The 22,368-nt window shown below is 39.6% G+C and overlaps 1 protein-coding gene across 2 annotated transcripts in view; it reads right to left on the reverse strand.

Annotated features, from left to right (window-relative positions):
• Window positions 1–1,596: 1,596 nt before the first annotated feature.
• srbd1 (S1 RNA binding domain 1) overlaps window positions 1,597–22,368 on the reverse strand; it is a 57,078-nt gene continuing 36,306 nt past the window's right edge. For both annotated transcript variants that reach the window (XM_057342823.1, XM_057342824.1), the window contains 5 exons: window positions 15,673–15,779; window positions 12,340–12,507; window positions 12,011–12,160; window positions 4,875–5,059; window positions 1,597–3,353 (listed from right to left, as the gene is read on the reverse strand). In XM_057342823.1, coding sequence (XP_057198806.1) covers window positions 3,061–3,353; window positions 4,875–5,059; window positions 12,011–12,160; window positions 12,340–12,507; window positions 15,673–15,779 — 903 coding nt within the window. In that variant the 3' untranslated portion in view covers window positions 1,597–3,060. The remainder of the gene's footprint in view (window positions 3,354–4,874; window positions 5,060–12,010; window positions 12,161–12,339; window positions 12,508–15,672; window positions 15,780–22,368) is intronic.

Consider the following 22,368-nt stretch of genomic DNA (forward strand, 5'->3'; position numbering starts at 1 on the left):
GGCATTTTTATAAAAGCGACAGAAATATCTTAATTCAACTAAGGAATAGTCCTAGTTTAAGCTAAGCCGTGTCTGTGAAACCGGGCCAAACAGTCTAAAGAAAACATCTTTGATTTGTGCAACCTCACTGTAAAAAAATTGTTGGTTCAACTTTGAAAAATAAGTTACCTGGTTGCCTTAAAATATTGAGTTATCTATTATTTTTAAGTTAAATTAACAAACATTTTTAAGGCAACCCGGTAACTTACTTTTTAAGTTGAACCAACAAAAAGCTTTTGGGGTTAAATAAGAGTGTCCACAGGAGATCAGTATAAATATTTATGTAGTGTAATTGAGCATATTTCTTATTTTACATATTTTAATATTAAAGCAGTGAATTTTGTTGCGGAATGCAGTCAGTCTTGTTAATAATAAAAGTCTGTGGGCCAAGAATCTTAGTTAGCACACTTATATTAGCTTCAGTGTGTACCAAACAATGACACAAACAGGAAGGAGTTTTGAATTATGTCTCCAGATTTCCCACATAAAGGAATAAAATCAATTTAATAGAACCTCCATCAGAGACTCACAATGTTTAATTGAATACTGCAGCTCTTCTACAGCAGCTCTCAACCTTCCATATTTAAAGATAAATAAATATCACACACAAGCAACCGACACCATTAATATGACAATATTTACATCAAACTTATGATTTCATTAATGAAGGTTTGGGTGGTTTTCCCATGAAGCCAGTATTGTGCGACGGTACCGGTGAAATTTTTGAAAAGTTTTGCAAAAGTGCTCTTGATGTTCCTTTGGAGAGCTTACTGTTCCTGCTGTTCATTTTCTTGAGTCTCCATTACTCCATTGGGAAAGAGATGGTTTGTACTTGTCTTGTTATGAAAATGTGCTTGAGTGGCCATAAGTTTGTGGTAATTTTCAAGGGTAATAAAAAGTTTCAGCTTCAAAATATGGTAAATGGCTAAGTTTGGCTATTCAAGAAATTTCTGGGAACAAATTCGGAAAGGTTGGGTAGAACCCTTTCTAATTTCTGCATTTGGTAGACGCTTTTATCCAAAGTAATTTACAGTGCACTTATTTTAGTAGCATGTTTTTTTTTTTAATAAAATGAACCCATGACCTTTTGCACTGTTGATGCAATCCTCTTGCAATTGCGCTACATGAACAATATTGTCCAGATTTGACAATGCCTCATGCATAAAGCACATAATTATTTAGAATGTCATTCTATGCTGTATAAGACTACAGTATTTTCTCTGGATTTACAAGCCAAGCCTATATGTAAGGGGGTCTCTTCATCCTTTTTTAGTAATAAAAATGTGCTGTGCTATAAGCTTACAGTCTCACGTTTGAAAAGTCTTGTTAGAAGCTACATATTTCATTCAAGTTCCCTTTCTGTTATCAAGAGGAATGCGGGACAAAATATGGTTACTTAGACAATAAAGCAATTTAAAAAAATGATTGACAAAAAAAATGATTATGGAACAATGGATACTTCCATTTGCCTGTTTTCCTCCTTTAGTCTCATAATAAATCATTATAGAAAATACACACACACACTGTGAACCAGAACCATTTGAACTGCAGGATAAAATTAAAGATGAGTTCAGGTTTAATGTGCTGTCGTTGGTTACAGAAATTTTTTTTCTAGAAAAATATGCACTGAACATTAACAGATTACAATAGAATGCACATGCTGAAACAGGAAGAAACGCATGTGGTTTGTGGCTTTGAAAGTAAAATGTCAACATTGCTAATAAGACTTACATTCATGCTTTTGTTTGATACATACATTGATTTATACTGTAAAAGTCTGTTCTCTGGAAACCCAACAAACTAAAACCTGTTAACTAGCAGCAGCTATCTGACACACAGAATAATGAGTTATGATCGCCATCCACAAAACTTTTTGTTTTGTATTTGTTTTCCAATTATGTTTAATTAAGCACCTGTCATTTACCATAAATATGTAAATTCAAACTAGAACATCAAACCAAAACATCTGTAGGCTATGTAGGGCAAAAATGCTTCAGCTATGAATAGAAAATACCAACAAAAAGTTGGAAATATGAAAAGCATTTTCAATAAACCAATTCTAGTAAAAAACTATAAACCGAGTCATTTTATTAGGGTCATTTACTTTTAACAATTGATGCAACACCATTCTTCACTTCAGTTCCTTGTCATACAAATGAAAGATCCCAAATGTAAATACACACACTCATTTGAAATTCTCTCCCTGTGGTTCCAATGAAGTGCTCATGGCACATCGGGTTTCTTATTTATCCATTTTTCTATTTGTGTCATATAAACAGATTAGATAATAGAGATAAGGGAGTATGGGATTAATTTTGAAGTAGCTCATTAGCACGTGGCTAGCCATGGTAATTAGGTTTGCTTTTCCCAATGGCCTCTAGTCATATTGGAGTGTGGCAGCTGTTTGTTCAACCCCCTCCTCACTGCTTGATAAGTGACTGTCAATCAAACGTGTTTGAGTTTGGCGGGGTAACATCTGTGACTGTGTCAGAAGTGCTCCATAGCAACAGTAACCAGTTTGTAGAAATCATGTGCTGCAATTACATCCATTCAGGCACCAAAATGATACTGCACTACAGTGTTCAAGCTGAAAAACAGATCAACAAGCTTTATAACAAAAACATCCTGTAGGTTTAAAAACTAATATTATCTACACTAAATATTTAGAGCCATCATACAAACTTTGCTGAAATATCTTCGAAAAGATTAACATCTGAACCTACATTTTTAAAGGAGAAAAAAAGTTCTCTGCATACTGTGTAGTGTAAAGGACAAAGAGAACAAAATGGCAGCATATTTATACTGAAATAAAGGAAGCAAGACGTGAAAAATAATATATATTCAATACAAAAATATATATTATTAACCATTGATAAGTAAGAATCTGCTATAGTGCAGAACACATTTCAAACATTTGAACAGTTTCACCTCACATTCAACACAGCAGCTTGATGTCAAAATGTTTCATTTCAATAAACAAATACAAAATGTTTTTATAATTTATTCCTTTGATCAATCAGTTCATCTGAGAACTCTTATGAGGTCCAGACTGATCCGATTCCTCTGGAGATCAACATGTTTGACCATCACCTCCACCCGTTCGCCTGGACCGAGAGCTAGGCTGCGTCTTTTTCTGTCATTTGGAAGTTTATCAGGAGTGATAAAACGCTTTGGGATGAGCCCGCTACGACCAACTCCGATGTCCACGAAAGCTCCAAATAACGCAGCGTTCGTTACGCGCCCGGTTAGAACCATCCCATCGTACAGGTCATCCATAGACACGATTTCTTTCTTGAAATCTGCCTGCTCGAAATCTAAACGGAGAAGAAAAACATCATTTAGAGAAGAAAAAAGGATGGAAATCGAGAAAAACAGTGACATCAACTCCGCCCATATCAGAGACCTCCAAAGTTAGAGATCCGAAATTACCAGGCCCCTCAAACCTCTTCCTCCTCACTTCTTCTAGTCAGTTTTTGAGAGATTTTCTTTGGGAGGTGCTTTTTACATAAACACGGTCTCTCAGCAGGCTCTGCAGTCCAGGAAACATTCATCTCTGATTATTCTTATCCGGGACACCTTACCTTACAGCACAGCTCACATGGCAGTTATTTATACAGCTGGCTACAGAGCAGGACTCATCAGGCTTCTAAGCAGGGGAAGTGAGCCTACAGCCATCTGATGAGAAACCTAGTGTCCCATCTAGTGCACAACACCCTGAATCACCACCCAAAGTGACATCTCATTCTCTGGAACGCCCATCAAACGTTGCAAACATTGCAAAATGGACCGATTATGTGTCCTAATGTGTGATAAAGCATACTCATTCAGATATGATCAAAGCGCTTTTGTGGCACAAAACGTGCTTCGGAAAACTTTTTCTTTTAAACTAACCACATCATATTTTGGCATTGAATTATGCCTACAATATCTACAAACAGCATTTTCTCCCCCACCAGAGTTCCATTGTTAATTCGACTTTAACGAACAGCGCCATCATCATCTTTCCAAGTGCGGAAAATAAAACTCCATCCCGTTACCAAAGAAAACCTTCCCTCTGCATATAATGAACTCCGTTCCCCAACCCTTAAAACACGTTAAGACATTCGTCTCAATTATGATCCTGTCATCTTAAATGAAACGTAACATTTACTATCAACACCCGCAGAAGAAAAACAATGTCTTCTCAGATGTCTGAACGTAACATTAAAACCAGAAGAGGCGTTTGTTGTTTGGTAGTTTTTATTCACTCCGAGAGAGAGTGGCGGGGGATTTTAGCGCTGGGATCAAGGGTGTTCTGTGTTGCTTTTTAAAGCAGCCTTTTCTCTCATTAATGATATATCTGTCGGCAGGTCTGCTTTAATAACGCGGGTCTTCCCCCGGTTTACGCGGCGAGACTTCAAAAGCCTGGAGCGCCGCCCTGTCATCTCACAGACAAGAGACGGACTCAGGGGAGACAGGAGAACCGCTAAGAAAAAAAAATTTGAGAAAGAAAGAGTTGCCAGCATTGTCTCAGATGTGTGTGTGTTGCAGTCGTGTTGGGAGAGTGTTTTGATTTGTCAACTTTGGTTTGTGCTATGCTAAGTTGGTTTCATGCGCAAAAAGCACAAATTATTCATGCACTTATTTTGTAATTTACTGTTTGTCTATTAGTGTTATTACATTTCTAAACAATACAAATATAACAATATATTGTGATAAACAGTGTTATCGTGATATATTACTCATGCAACCCAACCCTACAAATTTTGATTTTTCTTCTTTTTTCGCTAAATATCTGTATCCAAACACTAGGGTTAAACTGTGGGGCAGTATGGGTGTCACTGATAGATTCTTACCCTGGCGAATGTCAAAACCAGGAGGCTGAGTGAGTCCGTCCACGATAAGCTGAAGAGTCTCAGGTGGGGTGTTCAAAGATTTTGCCAGAACATCCAGACTACTGCTCTTAACACTGTTCTTCACACTGTGCCTGAGAGAATCACTGCCCATCATATCCAAACTGCTCCCAATCTGAGACAAGAACCTGCATGAACAGACAAAGGTGGAGGAATAAATGAAAAAAGTGCATTTGATTTCATTTGAAACCTGAGTTTCTGAGCAACACACCACAGCATCAGAATCAAGTGTGCGGAAAGGTAGGGAGGTCTGCTGAGGTCCATGGGAGGTGGTGTCTTAATGAATGGCTTTTTAATAGCCCTTCCCAGAGCCCTCCACACGTGGAGGAACTCCCCTGACGCCGGCGAGGAGCCTGAAGGCCGCCGCACAAGAGCGGAGGAGAGGAAAAAGGGGAGGTGAGGTGAGGCTAATTATGTTCTAAATCTTGATTTCTAGTCCCAGAGATGAAAACTCTGTCTCCCTCTATAAATCTAACAGCTTAGCGAGTATCATACGTATGAGAAGGTTAGTGCTAAGGCTTGAGGAGTGAATCAGGATGTCGCTTACAGACCAAACACATCCAGCAAAAAAAGATCCAGACAGGGCCAATTACTTGGCACAAGCTATAAACTCTGGCTCATGATGACTCTATATACTTAGAAACTGACAGTGATGAAGTGCTTATACTACAGTATTATTCTGTGTTGCACAGTGAAAATATTCATATTCATATTTTGTAGAATAATAAAAAGCGCTCTCTAAAATAGCCTTGTTAACATTTGCCTTGTTTTTGCAGAATTGGCATTTTATCAGCCAGTTTCTTCAGGTCTCACCCAAAGTAGTTTTCATAAATGCAGGGCTCATATTGGCTGTTCTTTCCCTCATTATTTAGCCCAAATCATCTATTTCAAGAACTTTTTAATAAAAAAAAAACATATCGAATCAAAGTTATTATGTTTTTCCAACTATTTTGTGTACTAAAAAATTCAAAAATACAGATGATTTTATCGGACACACACTCCTGGCCTAAGTTAACTTCCTGTCTGTGGTTATAATGTAACAATCAATTTAAAATTGAATTTATATTCATATTAATTCATATCAATATTTTATTGTAACTTAATCGTATTAAATTAAATCAAATTGTATATAACGGCGGTTCTCAATCCTGTTCCTCGCGTGATTTCAATAAGGTGTGTTAAACAAGAGAGAGACGCAAAATATGCAGAGCGGGGGGTCGGAAGGAACAGGAAGGCTTGAGAACCAATGGTCATTTTAAGATCGCAAGATACATTTAAGTCAAGTGATCTAAACTTTTGAACAGTAATGTACATGAGGCCTAAATAAGTCATTCAACACAAGAAAAACTGTGAAGACTTATAATGCCTCCATAAAATCTAAATACTACTCTCTATGCAAAGCACACTTATAATGGGCAACATAACCTATACAGTGCCATACATCATGTCCTGGAGTGGTCAACAAGCTTGAGGCAAGGACTTTGAGAGGTCAAGTTGTCCAGAGGTGGCTGAGGAATGCTGGGGTCCAGGGGTATTATTGGAATGTGAGTTTTGGCAAGGGACCTGCTGAGCCAGCTTGCTGATGGATGGCCGTCGTCGTGACAGCCTGACGCCAGCCAGCCAGCGCAGCTGTCCTCTGTGTGACTGACAGGGCAGGTGGGTTCAAGCCCCACCCATTTCCTGCTGCAGACAGGGGGCTTGACAGCAACAGCAAAAGGCAAATCTGCTCACACTCACTCTTTGGTACGCGCGCTGACAATTCCGCACTGTACCGAGCTCGATGCACGTACATATGGATCATTGTTCCTTCCTGACTCACCCTGCTGATAAAGTGTACACTTGACAGGAGGGATGCTGATGGGTAATGGGTTATATAGAAAGATCCACGTCAACAATAGAAATTCTGTCATCATGTATTCAAAACATAATATATGTATATGACACTTCCGTGGAACACCCAAAAAATATTTTGAGAAATGTCTCTGTGGTTTTGTGACCATACAATGGAAGTCAATGGGGGACAACATTCTTAAAAATATCTTCTTTTGTTCTGGAGAAGAAAGAAAGTCACACAGGTTTGAAATTACACGAAGGCAAATAAATGATGAATGATTCTCATTGAAGGCGTTGCTAGGTGAAGGGGATAGTTCTCCCAAAAATGGAAATTCTGTCATCATTTACTCACCCTCTTGTCATTTCGAACCTCTATGACTTCCTTCCTTCTGCAGAACACAAGAGAAGATATTTTGAAGAATGTTGATAACCGAACAGCAGTGGCACCCATTGACTTCTACTGTGTGGACACAAAACCAATGCAAGTGAATGGCTGCCATCGCTGTTAGGTCAACAACATTTTTCGCTTCAAGCCATGAAAGTCGCTATATTCGGGTCCCTATATGGCCTGGTTCCCATTGTATGTACAGTATATGGAATTTTTCACCTGTTAGATCATGCATCAGGTGAAAATCGTCCATCTGAACTCTTCAAAAAGTAATATCGCACCGTTCGCTGACAAGCTGAGGTATGATCTGTGTTTCAGCACAAACGGTGAGGGATGAGTTACATGCCGAAGTTTAATCATTCGGCTTAAGGGGTCAGAACGGACCTCAGCGCTTTGATGGCCTCAGCGAGCGCCGCTAATTATGTTAGCAGTACATAACCAGTCTATTTTTCATAAGTAACCTGAGATGATACAGAAGTTAAATGGCTTTCCTGCTCACTTTGAAACAACCAACAGTCTTAGAGCAGAACTAGGTCTGGTGAAACAAAAAAATAATCATAGGGTCTCAGAGTTATGAGGTGATGAAAATGCAAAGGGTAACAGACATGCACGTTTAGCTGACGAATTCCAGCATGTCTTGCAGGTCAATGTGGACGTTTTCGTAATGCAGACCCAAGTCATTCAATGCGTGTTATGTAGGCCAAAACAACAACAACAATTGAGCTGTAATGACAAATCTTGTAAATCAAATTTCATCGCACATAATCTCTTACTCAATGTCCTGAGAACACCGGCATTTAAATGTTTTTCACACATGTACCTGTGCCCAGTACTTGTACCAATTTCAACAAATTACTTAAGTGCTCATGCTATCCAAAAGCAACTACATATCGTCCTCCAGTGGTCCTCCCAAGATTTCCGTAATATTCATAAGGGACGCTATGCCGCTCTCCAGCTGTCCACGACCAGTGCCAGAGCAGGCAGCAGAGAGAGAGAGAGAAGGTGGAGAGCTGAACTTTGAGTGATTTATGAACAGCTACACTGTAAGTGTGGTGGTGGCGGGTGATTGGCCCGGGGGCTCAGGTTTCTGGAGGGGGTCTCAGCTGGGCTTATGTTTCCCTCTGGTGTGTTAGTGTTTAGGGGGTACCAGGGCCGCTGCTCTCTTGGATCGGGGAGAGCGGAGTCTGCCTTATCCTCCGGGCGTAATGAAAAGCAGCTCTGCCGAGGAGCAGCGCAAAGGAGGCCTCGGTTCCACACGTCGTAAGCTGCTGGGTGGGCCCACAGATAGAGGCTATCCAGACACAATGATTCTGCTTTAGTGTGTGGTCCCCTCAAGTACATTTTTTATCATTAGGGAATGTAAGAAGTCAAAATTGGTGACATTTGATATCAATTCTCAGCTGATTCAGAGATTTCGGCCAGATCTGTTGTAACAAATGCCGCGTTCACGTCGTGACGGAATTACCGCAATTGCAAGATGACAACTCTTATACATCTTTTGCACAAAAATGCTGCTGGTTTTTGTGTTAAATGTGGTGCTCGGCCGACGGATCTATAAACCACTCTTGCCTTAAGAGCTCAGTGAAGACTGACTCGCTACTGCATAACCTGCTTACACATAGCACACTGTAGTCTTTGTTAACAAATCTTAAGAGTTTTGAGAAGATACTTAAACATTTAAAGTAAACGGATGAAACGGTCAACAGCTTACATTTATAGAAATTAATTTACTCTTTCTATTTGTAAAATAAATAAACAAATTTATTTACCGCTGTGCAATTTGATGGGATGTCCATCAACCTGAGCTAAAATATTTTTAGAAATTAGCTTAAAGTGATAGCTCACCCCCTTTGTCATCATTAACCTACCCTCGTGTTATTTCACGACTATGACTTTATTTCTTCTGCAGAACACAAAAGAAGATATTTTAAACAATGTTGGTAACCGAACAACGGCGGCACCAATTCACTTCTATTGTATAGACACAAAACCAATGCAAGTCCATGTGTGCCAGTGTTGTTTGGTTACCAACATTCTTCAAAATATCTTCTTTTGTGTTCTAAAGAAGAAAGTAACTCATACAGGATTGAAATGACAAGAGGGTGAGTAAACGATTAAAGAATCTTCATTTTTGGGTGAACTATCCCAATAAATATTGTTCAATCTGAATAGTGACATTTTGGAGATTATTTACATGTTCCAAAGATAATACTTAAATCCTATAGATGATCCATGATGGGTCAAGCGCTGCATATTGCGAACGCATATTTGTGTGTGTATGTGTGGGAAGTGATTCCAAGTGGTGAGGCTTAGGATATCAAGTTCATCACATTAGAGCAACATGATCCACCATTACCGTCTGCTGGCCCACGCTTCGCAAAGCGCCCATCGTGCAACAAAATCACTCACAAAATGGAGGAAGACAAGCTGCATGTTTTCACAAGCAAAACGTGTGACTGATTTAAGCCACCTTCTGTACCAACTTCAATACACACACGCCAGAGGACTAACCAGTTTTTGTTATTTTGTATTCGGGTAGTATAATTAAATTACATTTGAATGAATATTAAAGAAGTTGAATAGTTCATGTTGTCTTTCAAAATGCTGTGCAAATATTTCAGATAAAATTTTCTGTTTTTATGCATATCCGTATCAATATCTGTATTTAATTTACAAGCCAAAATATAAAGGCTAAAAACCTACTGTAGTATCAGAGATGTACATGTATTTGCACGAGAATGTTTGTCATTGTCAATCTGATGTGTTTTCTATAGCTGTCCACAAGAATGCACCACCACTATAGTGCATACAAAACATTCCGGCAGAGAAAAATACATTGTAATTTTAATACTGTGCAAATTTTCTAAAAATGAGCAACAATGTTAATTACATTCGAATAAAAACCATGATTGTGATTTTTTGTTCCAAAATCATTTGAGAAAGACTGGCCATAACGAATAATCTGTCCTCTCCTTTTTTGGAGGGCAGCGAATTAGAGGAAGTGAAAAAGGAGATGGGCTGTCTCTACTCAATAATATGCGAGGGAAAGAGAATGAGCTGGTGAAACAGAGGACACAAGTGATGAACCCAGTTCAGAAATGGGTTACAGATTGTTGGGAATCTGTCAAGCTTGTCATCATCATTATAAGGCCATCGCTCAGACATTCTGCTCGCATCATTAGCCTCATGATTCCAGCCCTGGCTCAAGCTTGCAACATATTTGATACAATTTATTAGCAATACCCAGAATTCCTCCCCAGCCCCCTAGAAACCCTTGTTTTAAGGCCGCTACATTAGCTGGCCTCTACATTACCAACTCAGCACTGCTGGTGGCCATGTTTAATCAAATCCTGTTACTCCAAGAAAAATATGCCTGGCCTCACGATGACAATTGGAGTGGAGCAACGTCCATTAGCACAGCATTTGGTAACGATAGAGGATGGTGATAATACAGCGGACTGCGAGGGAGGCTTTTCTGCCTGGTTTAGTCGGAAATGAAGCCTAACGGAGAGAAATAAAAACAAACAGAAGGAGAGGAGAGGAGGGAGGATATGACAGGCTGATTATTCCTCCACTCCATGGTCCTAAGTGGCTTTATTAGACCTCTGACCCATGCAGGCGCCTTCGACGACAGATCGGGCGGACGGACGGACAAGCACGCGCTCACACATGGGTCACACATGCGGACACGTGCATATACAGTGGGGTTTAGACGTCTCAGACCACTAGTGAAACTGCTTCCTTTTACATTATAATTTGAGAGCAAAGCTTAATAAAAATATTTTTTAATACTTTCTCATTTGGGAAATCCAGGCTAATGCAATTTTACAATGACTTCAAACTTTCAAATGGCCTTACTCAGTCAATATCAAATATATCAAGGTTATATTTTCACAGAATGTTCTTTACATGTAGGTTGATTTTATATAGAAAACAGTAAATCATAAAAAAAGAAGTTTTCTCTGCCAGGGTTACACTTTTTAAGTATTTGGCATGCCGCTCTTTTGCTTTAATGACATCACGAGCTGGCATGGACTCCACAAGTTCGTATGAAACCTAATGATCCGTGTTATCCCAAGTTGATTTGCATGTGCTACAATTAAAGGAAATCTGATCTTTTGTACAAAGCGTCTAGGTGATATTCCATTTAAAAATATTTCGTATTAATTTACCATAACTTTCTTTTTCCAGTTTTTTTCAAAAGCATTTCCAAGCACTTTTAAACTTTTATACCGGGCTGTATCAATGCACAGATATAAACTACCAAGTGACACAAAGCGTTTCTGCACAAGCACACCCACTGTGCTACATCCAACACTAAAACCTCTTTTTCAGTGGAAATGAAAGACGTGAGTAACACGCAGTGAATGAATGTCTTTTTCCTAAATTACAGTTGCCATCAATGAATCCTCAGAATTCCACAGCATCAGATTGCTGTGCCCAACGTTCATATTCAATTTACAGAAAAAAGCCTCTTTCACATGCACACACCGATTTCGATTTAACTCGCAGCTGTCATGCACGCAGGCGCATCCAAACCGCAGGGCATCCGTGCGCACATCTTCTGGAAGCAACAGGCGCGAGTGTCAGATTGGAGTAGTCTAAACAGGCTTGAGCAGCACAGCTGCAGGGAGAACTACATTCACTGCCAGACAGTCCAGAGCACACGCTGAATGTGCTTTTCATATAAGTGGCAGCAGCTTGCAGCACGGCCCTCTCGCACCGAGCAACACAGGACCAGATGCTCCCACTTGATGTAAACACGCACGCTACCGCTTGGGTCAAGCCTTAAGCAGACCCAATGATCGACTGCAGTGGTGAAGTAATGCGATAGTTCAATGCCAAGCTCTGTTCTCACCTCAGGGCGATGCTGTAGGATTCTGGGTGGATGCAGGTTTGGTCCAGCGGGTTAAACTGGTTAGAGATGCTACCAGAGGCTTTGCCTTTTCTTTTCCCAGCAGTCTGATTCTGAGGAACATCAAGTTCTTTGTTCCCTCCAGGGCTGTAACTGTATGAACCACAAATACAGAGTAAAAGGCCTGAAAGATTTTAAGAATCCTGCAGAAGTGTATTATAGTATTAAAAATATTTAAGCTACTAAAGGACCTGTAAAACAGCAAAGCTTTACATTTAAACATCACAGCGCGAGAAAATCATACAATTCATGTTATAAAGGCAGACTGATACCTTAGCACCGTCTCGGGGTTGACCCTTATGAAGCCAGCACACTGCTGAAAGCTCTTAGGGCCCAGGCCTTTCACCAATTTGAGCTGCTCTCGGTTGAGAAAAGGTCCATTCATTTCTCTCCACTCCATGATGCTGCGAGCTCGTCCTGTATTCAGACCTGAGACATGTCTGAAAATACAACAAGCACAACTGACAAAACTCACTTGTACATTTAAGACTAAAAGACATGTGGCGCGTGTCTTGTGTTTCTTGTGAAACATCTCTCTTCTGATTTTACCCGAAGTTTTACAGTTGTATAGTTTGTTTTCTTTACAGCTGCTTTGCAACAATGCAAACAGTGCAAACCATGCAAAAAGCACTATAGAAATAAACTTGACTTCTGGATTTATGGAAAATTATACATTTTTACCAGATTGTTAGTTTGGTTTGTTTTTTTCATTGATTTTTACCAGTAAAGTAATACAATTTTCAAAATCTAAAAGTTCAAGCTGCATGCACTGTAAAAAAAAGCCTTTGGCTTAAAGGCAAGGCTGGGACCATATATCGTGCAATTCTTATAAGTTTCTCGATGAATTATGGTGAAATGCCGCCATATCCGAAAGCCAGAGGGCGAACTTGCGCATAAACTCTAACTATGGGCCGCAGAAGAAGTGTCATTTACACACATGTAGGCCGTTTCTTGCTGGCTGTATCCAAAATGGCATACTTCCTTACTATATAGTATGCAAAAAGCAGTAGGCCAACGATTTTGACGTGCGTATACTAATCATCAGTATGTTGCATCTGAATATGCCTACTTACCTACTATGTAGTAGGAGAAAACAGTACTTGAACAGAGTAGTATGTCCGAATCGTCAGTATTAATAAAAGAGTAGGCGAGAAATTCCCGGATGGCTTACTGGTTACGCCCAGATTTAGAAGTACTCAGCGAAGGATACTTGAGATGCTCTATATCCCATGAGCCCACGGGACAGATTACCACAAACAGCGCGAAAAACAGTCTCAGCCGACTTTCATGTACAATTAAACATGTTGTTAACATTGATTGATTAACATTGGTTGATCTTACTTTATTCTTAAATTGACCATGTTTTATATTGTGCACTGTTTTAATTCATAGAATTAAAAAAAAAAGAATTAATATATTGAGCTTATTTTCAGCAGTTTATTTACGTTTGTGTTTATATGTATATTTGCCCTTTACAATATTATATATTGCCTAAATGTTTCTTTAACTCACAGAACACAAGAACAGAGAACGCATGAAAATACCCGGATGTGTTCTCGATATCAAGGATGCATCGAATGCGGCCTTGCGCGCGTACGGAACCCGCTTAAAGTCCCAGAAGTCACTTCAGGTTCGTTCTTCCGAGTCTGCCTCGCAAGACCTGTCTCTACGAGAACACAAGTCCGTTCTTTGCGTTCTTGGAATTGAGAAACGGCCGTAGTTCCAGGAAATGCCATGGTGATATTCTATCGCTGTGCTTCAAACCTTTTCAGGTATTTTCATGATTAAAAACTATATTTATAATGATGATGTTTGACGAGTGTTGCTTTTTCAAATGTACGTTACAAACGACTCAAATCTCGTAGTGATTTTAGATCGAGCAGTACTTCCTACTGATCAAAGAGCCGTGGTTCACGGAAGAGCTGTGCATAAAACACAGAATCGATTTCAGATCGATTTTCATAGTTAGTGTGAATCGCGATATATCGTCCCAGGATAGTTCACCCCAAAATAAAAACTCTTTTATCATTTACTGACCTTCTTGTCATTTCAAACCTGTGACTGTCTTTCTTCTGCAGACCACAAAAGATATTTTGATGAATGTTGGTAACCGAACCACGCATTGCATTGGTTTTGTGTCCATACCACAAAAGTGAACGGGTACCGTCGTTGTTTGGTTACCAACATTCTTCAAAATATATTTTGTGTTCTGCAGAAGAAAGACAGTCAAACAGGTTTGAAATGACAAGAATAATGATGACAGAATTTTTAATTCCGGGTGTACTATCCCTTTAAAGTTCAGTAAATATAAGGAACAGTCCTTAGGTGTAACCAGTGCCTAGAAATCAGAAGGTGAGGCTTTAATTTTTTTACAGTAAAACTTGAGCAAAAATATAACAGATATTCTGTTCAAAAAATCCTAAATTTAACCCCTCAAATCCCTCCGCTCAACCGCAAGTATTTAAAAGCCGTTTGCTTTTGGAATTACTCACTGCTGTATATGTCAATACTCTGCATTAACCGCACATCCTGGATAAAAAAAGTTTAACTTTAGAAGTCCACCCAAGGCTATGGAAATTCCTTTTCATACTGATGTAATCCCTACATGCTCACAAATGAGACGTCAGATATTAGTAAAAATATTGTGAACATTTTCCAAACAGAATTACCAAACGGCTGCCTAAGATCTCATAATCTTTTTGACCTTTTCATCCGAAACAGACAGGCATTGAGAAGGTTTTTTTTGTGACGCGGTGTGGGCAATTCGAAGTGGCAGCTCCACCGAAAGCAGCTATGTAAACACTATATGTCATCACATATAAATAAGGGTCGAATAATGCTGGAGCCATGAACACTGCTGTCTGGAGCTCTGGTACTGAGAGCTCATTTAAAGTCAGGTAAACAGATGACCTGATCCCGGGCTACCTCACTAGCATTAACCCTGCCTACTAATGGCAACGTACAGCTTTCCGGCTCAGACTAGTGATGTGTGTGTGGCAATAATTCATAAGCCTATAGTTAAATATAGAGGTCGCATTTCAACCTACTGCTTACATGTATGTGAATTTAGTGTATCGTTGAAAGATGAAAGTCTGCGTGCCCTCATCAATTTCTCTTTTAAACTTAAGTAAACACACCAAGCTCTGTAGACTAAAGAATAATCCGTGCATGTGAAAACGAACGTTTCCAGAGTGCATTGAATGGCATGTAAAAATGATCCAGATTTCATTCTGCGAACGCGTTGCACGCCACTGTTTTCCGTGAGAATTACTCACGAAATCCTACAACGAATTAAGCAGAGCAGCTAGCAGATTTACTTCCAGTACATAAGCACTCCATGCATTTCGATCATTGGTTAAGTTTATGTGACTAATATTTAAGGCTATATATCTTAATTTGAGACTATGTTGGGGAACAGCACTGTTTGTGTATGTAGATCACAATGTTTGTTTGTAGTGAAGACGTGAAAAAATGTTACGGTGCACGCTTTTGAGCGTGTGTGTGGCGTGAAGGGTGTCAGACTAAACAGAGCATTAAGCAGTAGTGGGGAGGCGAGTGAGAAGTTGCCATGTTGTGACTGCTGCTGGAAAGTATTTGGCCCCTACCTCATCAGCGTCTCTGAACAGATGTTGATGTCCACTCCCACGAAGCTCACACACTCCTGCACCACCCCGTCCAGCGCTGCCCTCAGCAAACTCTGTGACACGTCGTGCTGGAAAGAGTGACCATGGTCTTTACAGAAGTGTGCAAAATGGGAGGAACTTTAAAAAATCAAGCACCTTGACAATAATGCTTTAATCTTTAAAGGGGTCGTATGGCGCGAACACGTGTTTATCTGTGTCTTTGGTGTGTTATAAGTTGCCCATGCATGTATTAGACACGTAAAATTGCAAATATGAAAGTGTCGGAACAAAAGATGCATTCTATCTAAAAGCGAATGCTCACCCAGACCTGTCTGAAACACCTCGTGTAACCACACCCCCACAAATCTACATCAGTTCATGTTATGAGTTGACTAAGACCGCCCAAATCAGTACTGTCAGTACAATTGCTTTGGAACCTGATGTTCCAAAAATGGTTACGGAGGAGGCGTTACATTTCCGTCACACGCTTGCAATATTCGACCAATCACTATGCACTGGTTAACTGGCCAATCACAGCACACCTCGCTTTTCAGAGCGATGAGCTTTGTAAAAAATCTGCGCGTTTCAGAGAGGCGGGGCAAAGAGGAGATACAAACATGCATGGTATGTGGAAAATACAGCGCTTTTGAACCTTAAATCGTGTATACACATTGCATTACATCTAAAACAAACGATAATATTCATTTTAGCCGTGTCATATGACCCCTTTAAAATCACTTTTTAGTAGTAAAAATTCTACTGTATCGTTTTAAATATCAAGAAAGTGTAATAATATCTCATCGTCTCAGTCACTTTCCCAAAACAATTCTTTTTCACCAGGCCAATGCTGTGTCACTGGCAATCAAACGGTAACCTTAAATACTTTGCAGGGTTCATGCTGGTCCGAGAAATAAGAGAAACTGCAGAATAAAAAGGCGGTCGGTGGATCGCTTCTCCTCGAGAGACGCGGCGAGAAGGTCTGAGGCTGTTTTCGTTGGAAAGCATCTGTGACACTTCAAAGTCCTCTCACAGGGGTTTTCCATTAAGTGCAGAGAATTGATAAAGTTAATCCAGCCGAACTTTTCACACTTTGGAGGCGGTTTTCTAAAATGGAGATGGAATTCAAAGTACAGAAAACCACAAGGCCAAATCCAAAACGGACCAAAATTAGGAGCGAGCAGGGAATTCTGACAAGCCTTTGTCTGTCTGGCATTGGGACCATGATCCACATGGAAGACGTTAACGGTGTTGGAGACCTGGTTAGAAGAATGTGCAATACTTCATTTGGGAGGACTCATTACGATGAACGCTCTACTATATTTACAAGAGTTTTATGTAATGACTGAGAACCCCTGTAGTGGCTTCGGAGGAAAACTCGACAATGTAATTTAATCAAAATGGGTTAATCTGTCCAGTCAATCCACATGAGGCAGGATAGGTAAAATACAAAAACAGCACTGCCATGCTTCTTTAAAGCATTTAAGTCCAGAGGAATGATGCTAATTGAACACAGAGGAAAATACACGTTTGGCTAAACTGCACTATAATTAGACTTAAATGACTAAAATCAAAGATATAAAGATTCAAAGCCCTTTTGATGAAGCTTTAAGCGTGCAGGTAACTTTCACATGATCCGCCAGTTTTATGGTTGCATAAAAGGGTGACAGGGAACATCCAAACTTCACAGAGGGAACATTAACAGGTCAAAAAAACTGGATTCTCTCATTTTCTGTTTCATCCGGGGAAAATCAAACAGTAAGAACGGCCAAAGGGGAGCAAAGACAGTTTGTGGTGGAGTGTATGACATGCATCGCCTGTTCTGTTTACTTTCTGCAAGTACATTTACACTGTAAGTATGTTTAAAGCTCTCTTTATCTATCTGCCAGCGTGTTTTGTGTTTGTGTGATTACAAATTCACCATTCATACAGAATGAGAAGCCCTCAGTCCTCTTACAGCTAATTCAATATACACATTCAATCTCCCACAGTCAAACGCTAACACGGGAACAGGCGGAAATAATAAACAAAGAGATAGGCGATATATTTCTCTTCTTTTTAGACACAGTGGTTTACTTTGAGAAAGTGCTAATGTTATAGTCAACGTTAGGCATGAGATGCCGTGTACTAGGAATCTCTATCCTAATGCTTTTTGTGTTACTCATTCTAGGATATGATACACATTTTTTTATGAACTTACTTAGATGTGATAGACAAAATAATATGAAACATGCATTCTTTGTATTAACTAAAACTAATTATGATGTCTTTGTTTTCTTTTTAATAACATTTACATATCGCTGCTTTCCTTCTAAATCCTTGTATCTGCATATTTCGTGATTTCTATTTTTTGTCATAAATCATTATTATTAGTCACCCTTTATGCTTGTCACTGGGTTTTGCTAATATCTAACCAATAAAAAGTATTAAAAAGTGCTCGTCAACTTTGGACAGCAAATTTGGACATACGAGTTTTCAGGAAGACAACAACGATATAGTGGAATTCAATCACACACAGACTGAATGTTAGCATCCCTCCACAGCAATTATGTTTCAGAGTGATGCAACGTACGGCTAAAGCACTGTTATCCATTGTAATAAAACACAGTACAGGACTGTAAAAATGTGGCCAGCAAGGCAAGGATGTCAAAGAGGTCTGAGAAGCAGATGTTCAGACAACACACAAAGAACACCCCGAAAACAAATATTGTGTTCTAGTGAAACCTGATCATGTAAACCTCATTAGCAGATCTGCCTGTTTGTCCAGAAAACACATGTCCGTTGAGAGCAAAGCACACCAAGACAAGGAAATGTTTGATAAATACTGTAGAAAAATAGGTAAAACATAATACAATATAAATATAGTCTAGTAAAACACACTATGTAATTAAATAAATAAAAAAGGGCACTAACTGACACCATTAAACTAAATAAGAAACAGGAACTACAGAGACTCCTGTAAGCAGAGGCTCTATATATAAAGTTTTTCTTTCAGTGAAAAAGTGATGATGTTTTAATGCTCGGTCCTAAAATGACTGGCACATGCAATAGCTATAATGATTGAATACGGCACCACAAAACTGTCCCAGGGGATACTGTGTTTGCAACCAAAAGGTGTTAATGGACACGGTAAATGAGACCAGTCGCCAACCACGACGAGATGTATAACATGAGGTGAAAAGTGTCCAATCAGATATGAATAAAGAAACCTCTGTTTTTTCTAACCAAAAGGATTTTTGGGTGAACTATCACTTTAAACAGACTTGATTAAAGCAGTAGAAAAAAGAAAACCTCACAAGAGCTTAAATATGGCGGACAGATTAAAGTTCAATTTTGTCATCATTTATTCACCGTCATGCAGTATATGATTCTTTATTCTGTGGAACACAACAGAAGATATTTTGAGAAATGTCTCAGTAGTGTTGTGTCCATACCATGGAAGTCAATGGGGTCCGGTGTTGTTTAGTCACCAACATTCTTCATAATATCTACTTTTGTGTTACACGGAAAACAAAGTCATGCCGGTTTGGAATGACATGAGGGCGAACAGGTAAGCGTGTGAGACATGAACAATCATGTACTCTTTCACAATATTGCCTCTAGTGGTAAACAGAGTTAATTGAAACACACCAAAAGTTCTCAAAGAAAGCATCAATTACACCAGAGAGGCTGTGGTACTTCATGAGAAAATAAAGGAAGATTATTTGAGTATCACTTCCTACAACTAGCTAGTGATACACAAATTTTGAAAAGAAACTGTAATACTATACTGCTAAACATTTAACTGCACAGAAACAGGCTTCGTGTGGGGAAAACCCTGCTGAAACATTCAGCCAGACTATCTCACACTTTTCTTTTGTAACCTTAGAGAGGTGAGAAATTTGTGTATGCTTCTGGAATGCATGTGTGAAAAAGATGCAAGAAGTCTAAACAATAAACAGGAGTGCCTGAGGGAAAAAGCTTTCATTAGAAATTCATCAACTACACATCAATCATTCCTAATGATCCTCTTTTACTCTCAAAATACCCAGACGTATACAATTTATAGCATTTTCCCTTATATTACTTAAAGGAATCGTCCACTTTCAACATACATTTTCATGATAATTTACTCACCCCTGTTGTCATCCAAGATGTTTATGTATTTTTTTCTTTAGTCGAAAAGAATTTAAGGTTTTTGATGAAGGATTTTTCACATTCCAGGATTTTTCTCCATATAGTGGACTTCAATGGACTCCAAACGGTTGAAGGTCAAAATTACCGTTTCAGTGCAGCTTCAAGAACTTTAAACGATACCAGACGATGGGTCTTATCTAGCGAAACGATCGGTCATTTTCTAAAAAAAATAAAAATGTATATGCTTTATAAACACAAATGCTCGCCTTGCTCTGCGATGCGCGTTCATGACTTCACGTAATACGTAACTACGTTATAAAAGGTCACACTTGACATAGGCGGAACTCAGTACTTTCGCCTACGTCAAACGTTGACCTTTTCAACGTAATTACGTATTTCGTTAAGTCATGAACGCGCATCGCAGAGCAGAGAACGAACGCGCATCGCAGAGCAGATCAAGGCGAGCATTTGTGTTTATAAAGCATCTACATTTTTTGTTTTTTTACAAAATGACCGATCGTTTCGCTAGATAAGACCCATCGTCTGGTATCGTTTAAAGCCCTTGAAGCTGCACTGAAACTGTAATTTTGACCTTCAACCATTTGGAGTCCATTGAAGTCCACTATATGGAGAAAAATCCTGGAATGTTTTCATCAAAAACCTTAAATTCTTTTCGACTAAAGAAAAAAATACATAAACATCTTGGATGACAACAGGGGTGAGTAAATTATCATGAAACTGTATGTTGAAAGTGGACGATTCCTTTAAACTATATTACAGGAAAGGTTCACCCTAAAATACAAAAATTCTGTCTTCATTTACTCACCCACAAGTTGTTCCAAATCTGCATAAATTTCTTTGATCTGATGAACACAGAGAAAGATATTTTGAAGAATGCTTGTGACCAAACAGTTCTTGGCCACCATGGACTACCATAACTGGATAATTGTTTCATAAATTTCTTTGTTCTGCTAAATACAAAATAAGATATTTTGAAGAATGTAGGACAGCAAACAGTTCTGGGGCACTTTTGACTACCATTGTAATTTTTCTTACTATAGTAGTCAATGGTGGCCAATAACTGTTTGGATACAAGCATTCTTCCAAACATCCTTCTCTGTGTTCATCAGAACAAAGAAATGTATACAGATTTGAAACAACTCGTGGGTGAGTAAATGATGACAGAATTTTTTTTGGGGGGGGGGTGAACTGGCCCTTTAAGATCGTTACAAAACGATCACACATCACTATATGACCGCTGTATATAGCTTGTGCAGTAACAACCACTGACACCACTCTGATAAATAAATAAATTAATTCGCGCATGCTCGAGAGACTTTCATAAGAATACCAAACACCTTATTTATGGCCCACAAAAACCCGCTGGTGCACAATAGCCGGATGCAACCTGAGAAGTATGCAGACAGGTTCCCATGTATCTGCTCCCAAACCCTAAGGTTAGCTTTTGAGTACTTGGCAGGCAGTTGGCTGAACAGAAGGCCTGGAGCACGGATGAATCGAAAATTCTCACAGTCCTGAAGCACGCAGAAAGACTCCTAAAAACGATGGCCTCCAGGCACTGCTGATGGAATGCACACTCATTAGAACGCCATCAATTATAACAGCCCCCCAGATCTATTTTTAAGACGATTCCTGGAAGATATACGCGATGCTCCGTTAATTTATGAGGTGGGACGCCCCCACTGTGATAGTAGCGCTCGCATACTGGGAGAAAAGCATAAATGAGCGGCACATGATGGAACGGGAGAACGTTCAATGATCCGCATCAACTGTCAGGCGGTCTGCCACAGCGGGTCGAGAGGGAGGGAATACGGCTTCAAAGACAGATCAATCACTGTGAACAAATTGAACAAAGATGAACAAGAGAATAATAACAGTGTTGTGGTCGACATATGTGACTATCTGAAAATTCAGCCTTGACGCTGTGAATCATCCGGCCTTCTGGTAGTCGCTCTTGAAAGAGGCTTTGGCTTTTACCCATGTCATCTCTTCAAGCTCTCGTCAATCCTAGTGGATATATCTAAAACGGCATAACCATTTCAATTAGAGAGTGTTAAACCGAAGAGCACTGAGCTACATCTGCTAAAGCATAAGATTAGAATCAAACAACATCTTTGAGAAGCTCTCCGCTGCTTCATGAGAAACACAGTGTTCTCTTAAAGCTCATATTAAGCTCTCCATCTGTCTTCAAACACACGTTGTGCCGCTCTCCGCCCTTCCTCAGTAGGAAGAGCGGCTGGCAGCTGAGCTCTGACACGGCGTAGCAGTGCGGTCGCCCTGAAGACACAACAACCCCAACTCAATTAAAGCATTGAGGAATAGGTGAAGAAATGTGGTGCGAGTTCACATAGTTTTGAAACCTGTTTAAGTGTGAACAGACGCGTACCCAGAATCCCTTGCTTCTGCCACTCCAGAGCAGGGAGACGAAACGGAGCGGTAACACAAATACGCACGGATGACACAAACTCACGCACCCACGTACACACGAAAACATACACCCCGTCCCAAATACACACCGCAAGATTAAATTCAGGTGCGAGGTCC

The sequence above is a fragment of the Triplophysa rosa genome, linkage group LG9 (assembly GCF_024868665.1).
Source record: "Triplophysa rosa linkage group LG9, Trosa_1v2, whole genome shotgun sequence".
In the NCBI taxonomy this organism is placed as follows: Eukaryota; Metazoa; Chordata; class Actinopteri; order Cypriniformes; family Nemacheilidae; genus Triplophysa; species Triplophysa rosa.